Consider the following 7113-nt stretch of genomic DNA (forward strand, 5'->3'; position numbering starts at 1 on the left):
TGGCATTACTCATCCTAGTATCATTTTATAACATTGTTCACAAGGGAGGCTCCCTCTGATGCACCCATTTTGTGGAATACAGAGCAAGGAGACAAGGATTAGAAGGTTTTAATTCATGATGGTGTACTATTTTTGCTACATTAAGAGCCCTAGTGCAAGATGATTTGAGACAAGTACGCACTGAAGAGAACCAAAATCTTAATTATTCGCTTCACAATAAAATTTTGTTGATTTGTAGCCTTTTCTATTTTAGATTCTTGCAGATGGTATACATATATAGTTTGGTGGACTCGCATGAAATAATTTTCTAGCACTAAAAATAACAGGGAAATTACATCAGAAAGTTTTTATAAAACAAGTAAAAAGGAAACTGGGAGGATCACAAGTTAAAATGGTGCTGGATCATCCTATATTCCTAATATCACTGCCCTGCTAGGAGTCAGCCATTGTGAAGATTGATGTGGGTAAGACAGCACACTGATTCTTGGTGTGATGACCTTAAGCTTGGTCTTCATTGCTTTCTCCACTTCCAATGTAGCTAATAACATTAGAAGCAATGGCAATGGAGCTTGTGATGACGGCCAAAGCTATCATACTTGCTGCTTGGACTTTGTCTTTTCTGTTTGCTATCCCATGAATGTCCCTATCCAAATAAAAACAATTAGAATATAACCTATATTAAATATCATATTCCAAGTAATAATCTCTAAAAATCTTTATAAGATATAATAATCGCTATAGTCTACAAGCTAACAATTTTTTAGGATTTGTAAATACGATATTTTGTATCATTAGTAGCTTATTTGCTGCACAAAATGCATATAAAGAAATGTGTCATAAATTATTCTATTGATGTTTAGGTCTATTCTACTGTCAACATCTTAACAATTAAAAAATTTGATCGGTGAATTGGAGGTCATCCCTGTGGCCACATCTCTTTATTTTGCAAGTCAAGGATTTTGAATTTGATTCCTGGATGGCGTCTGAAAACATGTATCTGAACAATTATATCATAGATGATTTTCCTACCTTTCTCTCAAAGTAATTAAAAAAATTGTTTCTATCATTTTACGATGAATTATTGTAGAGAAAGAAAGACTTCAAGAGAAGTGTTGCAATTATCAAAATTAAGAAAAAAATATAGATTTTTACAGAAAAGACTATAAAAAAACACTATATAACTGGATTAAAAACATTATAGAACATATCATAGAGGGCTAATTCATTTTTCAAAAATAAGAAAAGTAGAGAACGCATCAAAGGATTATATGTCTTACCTCAGAACAATGGCACCAGGAAAGATCAAAGAGAGGCAAACGGCTGCAGTTGATCCAATGAACTGAAACATTGTCCATACACTCGGGATGGCCACAGCCGTCAGATAGATGAGCCCCATCAGTAGACTTGTGAGAGACACAAATCGGATGGTGTCTTCAGCTAGCGGCTTTGATCTTGAAAACAAGAGCTCGTCTATGTTGAGCCTAAGTGCAAAATTAAGGAGGGGGAACACCAGTATCAAATGAAGGGCATAGCTCAGTCGGACTATGTCATTTAGGAGCCGTCCGATTTGGGAGCCAGAGTTCTGATCGAAGTTGGAGAGCACATCAGCCATCGTTAATTCGCCAAAGAGTAGATAACCGAAGAATCCAACGACTGCGTAGATGGCAGCACATAATAATAAGGAGATCCGAACCGCCACTTTCATATTGGAATAGTTGCTGACCTCCGCTTGGATTGGATGGACTGCAAAAATGTATGCAACATTAGTTCCACAGTATATTAGATTGTGACATGTGCATGCGATGCATGTGTATTTTTATTTTTAAATGATAAGATCATCTAAATAAATAAATAATGAATATTTGAGGAAGAGAATTGGACCTTTCACCTTTGTAGTTAATCGCAATACACTACTCTAACCGGTAGTGGAGGTGGGAGACAGTGGGAGATATTATTATCAGACGGATCATATCCACCTTGGAAGTGGGATAATTAAAATCACTTCAATTTTTTTCTCTTTCTTCTTTTTTAATGTGTAATAGCAACACAGTAGGTCTATGATGGACCTAATCCACCTAATAAATTCCCACAATGTGGGGTAATGAAACTGGGGTTGGAATAAATAGGACATGTCTCATGGTCATATTAGGAGAGTTAATAATGTGCTGTTGATGCATGCACCGCATATGTTGCGATGCAAATTCAGGGACTATACTATCAAATGATTCAATGGGAGTTGGACATGATTTGGTTGTCATTCTACAATTTTAATTTTTTTAATATAAATTTAAGATGGACTAACATAAATTTAAAATACACTAAGGGGGTGTTTGGTTCGTAACCGAAATTGGAATAGGAATAAGAATCGGAATGACTTGGAATCGGAATCGAAATGGCGCAATCCTTTAAAGCATTTGGTTCGTGACCGGAATAGAAATTGAAATCAGAATTGGAATGAAAATTTGAATCTATAGAGAAGAGTAGGGATTGAGTTTTATATAGATGAGCCATTTCCATTTCATCTTGAAATAAGAATCGAAATGGGACTCCTTCCAACCAAATAGTTGGAATGAGAGTCACCCATTCCAATTCCGATTCCAGATCTTCACTCCTCCCAACCAAACACCCCCTAAATGGTAGCAATCATGAAAAATAGTTTCTCTTTTTCAATTATTTTAGTTAGAAATACGTTTAGTATCTTTCATATGAACCTTGTTATTACAAAGAATAATAAGCCTATTTCTGATGTAAAAGTTGATTCTGAATCCCTTATTTTCATGGCAATTTAATCTTATCTATAGATGGAGAAAGCAACTAAAAGTTAATGAAACATATTTAGACCATCAGCACGAAATGACGATGAAATTAAGGGGATCAAAATTAATTTTTCTTGAAAAATAACTTAGTGATGCTGCAAAAAAAATCAAATAAGTCGATTTAAGCAAGCTGATTGCTTTCATTATGACAGTTGATTCTAAGTTCCAAGGAACCACAGATTTTAGCGCATTTTGTTCTTTTTAATTTTATTGGCACGTCAGTTATAGCAGGTGATTGCTTGAAGGTGTCAAAACTCATGTAATTACCAAACTAATTAACTTGGCATTTTGGCTCAAAAGAGGTAAGATATGTTCCTTACCGTTGAAGTGGAAGGTGAATGCTACAACAATGACCGGAACGGCGGTGAAGAGCTCAAAAGCGTTGGATAGGTGGGCAAAGTCAGGCAGGAGCCTTGGGGTTTGAGCGGTTCCGTGGAAGAGAGCATAGAGAGCCATGCCGGAGCTTAAGCACATGAATACCACCGCGAGGAGAACAGATATGGCCGACGTCAATCTCAGTGAGTCTGCAACCAAATGCACCAACCACCGTGTGAGGATGAACCAATTTCCCATAATTTCAATCTCATATAATTAAGCAACCATATACCTCAATAAACATGAAAGACACTAAAGATGGCATCAATTTCCAGGCAAAAAATTTCGTATTTTAAGGTAAAAGAATGATGTTTATACAGCAGCAAAAAAAGTTATAGAAAACCTATTTTAAATGTTCGGTTAGCTTGAACTGTAACCGAACCACAAATAAAAAAAAAGCCAAAAAAAAAAAAAGGCCGAATCATGAACGTGTTCCGAGTCAATCTCTTTGATTCAGTTATATTGGTTTTCTTTAAATTCAATTTCCTATCAGTTTGAGAAAGTTTTGAATAAAAAAATTTCAATTCTCATTTAGTTTGAGTCTTTGAAAAAATGATTTAAATCAATCGGGCTTGCCGTGACACATAAATATGTATATAAATATATATACATTTTTATACATGCATACATACATATATATTTTTATTAATTTTTTATATTTTTATATATAAAATAGAATTTTTATATTTAAACTTAGCTCAATCTAATAAATTATATATCATTTCTTAGATGAGTTTGAAGCAATTCTCATATATAATTGGTTTGGATTCGATTTTATTTTTGATGCTAATTGTGATATATTTCCAAACCCATCTGGTCTGACTTGTGCAGACCCCTCCCTAGAATGGAATTCTTGCTTGGTTCCATTTAAGAGAGAAAGCCCGAAGTAGCTTCAGTCCAAAAGGAGCTGAAGCCTCTTTAATAAAGAGGGATCCTGTTCCATTCGTACCAAGTTAAAAATGCGCTCACCTACTCGCCTGAGAAGGATTAAAGGGAGGATGATGACGACAAGGGTGATCAACAGCGCCACGTCACGCTCGTTCCACCACTGCTCTCCAAACCACTCCTGCAGTACACCCACGTGCACCGTCCCCTCCGATCGGTTCCCCGACAGCACGTCCCCTGCACCCAGATTTGACCCCGCGTCATAAGAGACTGTAATCAATAATATCCGGACGAATTTTAACGCACCTAGAGACCAAAGTGGGCCGACCGATGATGATGAGGAAGACGGTGAGAGTCCCCATGGTGGCGAGCACGACGCAGAGCTGGACCGCGGTGGACCCCACCTGGCCGAAGGACTCCCCCATGACGCCGGCGTAGGAGCACGGCGACCCCGGCACGGTGTACCGCAAGAGGAACTCCGAGGAGACGTTCGAGAGGAAGGCGACGGCGGCGATTAGGAGGAGCGCCGGGCCCACTCCGAGCACCTTCGTCGCCGCCGGCAGCGACATGATCCCGGCCCCAATGATGGTCGTCGATATGTTGAATACCGCCCCCGAGACGGACGCGCCGCCCATTTGCTCAGCCGCCGGCTGCCGGACCTCTGGCAGGAGAGGGGCCAGCATGCTGTTCTCCTTCCCCGCCGAATTCATCTGGACGGATTTTTCCGGTGGCATCGGTGCAGGGCTTGCTCCAGTTCTTATAACCATAGGCCCTGCGCTCGCCGCGGAGATATTCGTACAATTACTAAAATAGCCCTACAAAATTGCGATAGAAATGTGTTGGTGCCGAGCGTTATAGGGGTAAATGTGGTAAATCACGCGTGTATAAATTTCCGAAAAATGGGAGGAACCGATTAGATCTTATTTTTGGGCGGAATTTATTAATTAAGGCTGACGTGGGGAATGCTTGGCGAACGTGGACGCAAAAGCGGGTCGGTTAAGTAGCTAATAAATTATTCTTTCTCCGCCCCACATGATTGATTGGGACAACTTTATGGAGGGACAGGGAACAATAGGGTCATAGGCCAGCTGTATACCATACGATCAGTCACCGTTTGGTGTCACGTGGCACCGTGGACCCACAGCTGAGCTGGACATTCAAGTGGCGGCGGCTGGTGCTGGTTGGTAAACTAATGTTTATTTGCTTTCCCTCCGTTGGGGGATACCCACCGACCGACCGACTATCGGAGGGCCCGATCGGCTGGCGGCCCGACCGACCGACCGACTATCGGAGGATCCGACCGGCTGGCGGCCCGACCGATCGACCGACTATCGGAGGGCCCGACCGGCTGGCGGCCCGACCGACCGACTATCGGAGGGCCCGACCGGCTGGCGGCCCGACCGACCGATCGACTACCGGAGGACCCGACCGACTGGCGGCCCGACCGACCGACCGGCCCTAGACTAACCAACGGCTCGACGGACGACTCTGACTAGCCGATCGTAGGTCGGGCGACAGGCCGACGGACGCCATCAGCGGCTAACTGCGGCCATTTCACGGTCCATTCCCGACCGACTAAACCCAGAGGTCCGGTAGCCGACCCACACGAAGCTCGCTGACCGACGGAGGAGTCCGACGCCACTCTGCTGGCCACCGACCTTGGGTCGGCCGACTCCACCAACCACCGTACGGCCGCCAGATGTTGTCAGCTCTGACACGGACATGCGGCACAGTTACCTAGGGGCATTGTCCCGCCGAGGGCCGGGTCAACCCTGGTGATTAGACGGCTACACGGCGACATGACATTTTCACGGCGGCTCTGACAGTCTACAGTGAGTTGACAGTTCCTCACTTGTCCGCGCCATTAATGACGGCGCCATACCGTGCTCCACTATATATACCGGGGAAGGCAACAGTGCAAAGGGTCGATCCGCCCGTCTCTCCCACATACGCAGGCTCGCTCCTCTCTCTCTCTTCCTCTCTCTTTCTCAGAGCTCTCTGTCTGCATTTCACTGTTGCCCAGTCACCTCTCTGACTTGACCGTCGGAGGGTCCTCGCCGGAGCCGCCTCCGGTCAGTGCGGACTTTCTTTTGCAGGTGCACGCTTCCCGGCGATCGGGCGACGAGGCGATTGGCCGCAACAGATTGGCGCGCCAGGTAGGGGAACAGCATGACAAAGACAAGAGCTCAACGATCGAGAGTCACTGGGTCGGCCAGGCGCTCTTCCCGTTGGGAAGAAGCCTCCCCACCACCACCGGCGGCGGAGCCTAGCTCTCCGCGCCCTGCAGTGACCACGGAGGCCCAGATTGCGGCCATCGTACGGCAGATGACCGTACTGACCGACGCAGTCAAAAGCCTCCAGCAACAACCGGCGGCCCGACCTATGCCTTCCAGGAGCAGCCGCCGACGGCCGCGCCGACCCCTGTCGCCTCCATGCGAGCGCTCCCAACAGCGCTCCCACGGAGAGGAGGAGGGGCGACCACGGCGCGACGACCGACGGTCTCAGCGGCCCTCTCCTTCCCCGTTGGAACGGGCGAGGAAGGAAAAGCGGCCGCGCACACCGTCGGCCTCTCTTTCAGAATCCTCCGGAGGCTCCACTCCCGGGGTCTCCCAGCATCGACGAGCGGACGACTACGAGCGACGGTTCGAGGAGATCGACCGCCGACTCGCCCAACTGCAGATGGACGGCCAGAAGTCTTCGAACGACGTCGACTTCCAAACCGCCCAGCCTCTCTCTCTCGACTGGTCCTCGATGAGTCGATTCCCAGTCGGTTCAAAATGCCGAACGTGGAGCCATACGACGGCTCCGCCGACCCAGTCGACCACCTCGAGAGCTATAAAGCTCTCATGACGATTCAAGGGGCAACCGACGCTCTTTTTTGCATCGGCTTCCCCGCCACACTTCGCAAGGCTGTCAGGGCTTGGTACTCCGGTCTCCGATCGGGCAGTATCCATTCCTTCGCGCAGCTCGAGCACTCGTTCGTGGCCCATTTCAGCACCAGCCGAAAGCCGCCGCGAACGTCGGATAGCCTTTTCTC

At 45.7% G+C, this 7113-nt stretch overlaps 1 protein-coding gene across 1 annotated transcript; it reads right to left on the reverse strand.

Annotated features, from left to right (window-relative positions):
• Window positions 1–210: 210 nt before the first annotated feature.
• On the reverse strand, window positions 211–4858 carry LOC105052257 (amino acid transporter AVT6C). The gene is made up of 5 exons (XM_010933017.3): window positions 4405–4858; window positions 4161–4313; window positions 3137–3340; window positions 1278–1743; window positions 211–643 (listed from the first exon to the last, which is right to left on the reverse strand). Exons 1-5 carry the CDS (start codon window positions 4841–4843, stop codon window positions 499–501), a joined length of 1407 nt encoding a protein of 468 aa, XP_010931319.1. The 5' UTR covers window positions 4844–4858; the 3' UTR covers window positions 211–498.
• Between the last annotated feature and the right edge of the window lie 2255 nt (window positions 4859–7113).

This window comes from Elaeis guineensis, chromosome 10 (assembly GCF_000442705.2).
Source record: "Elaeis guineensis isolate ETL-2024a chromosome 10, EG11, whole genome shotgun sequence".
Classification (NCBI taxonomy): Eukaryota; Viridiplantae; Streptophyta; class Magnoliopsida; order Arecales; family Arecaceae; genus Elaeis; species Elaeis guineensis.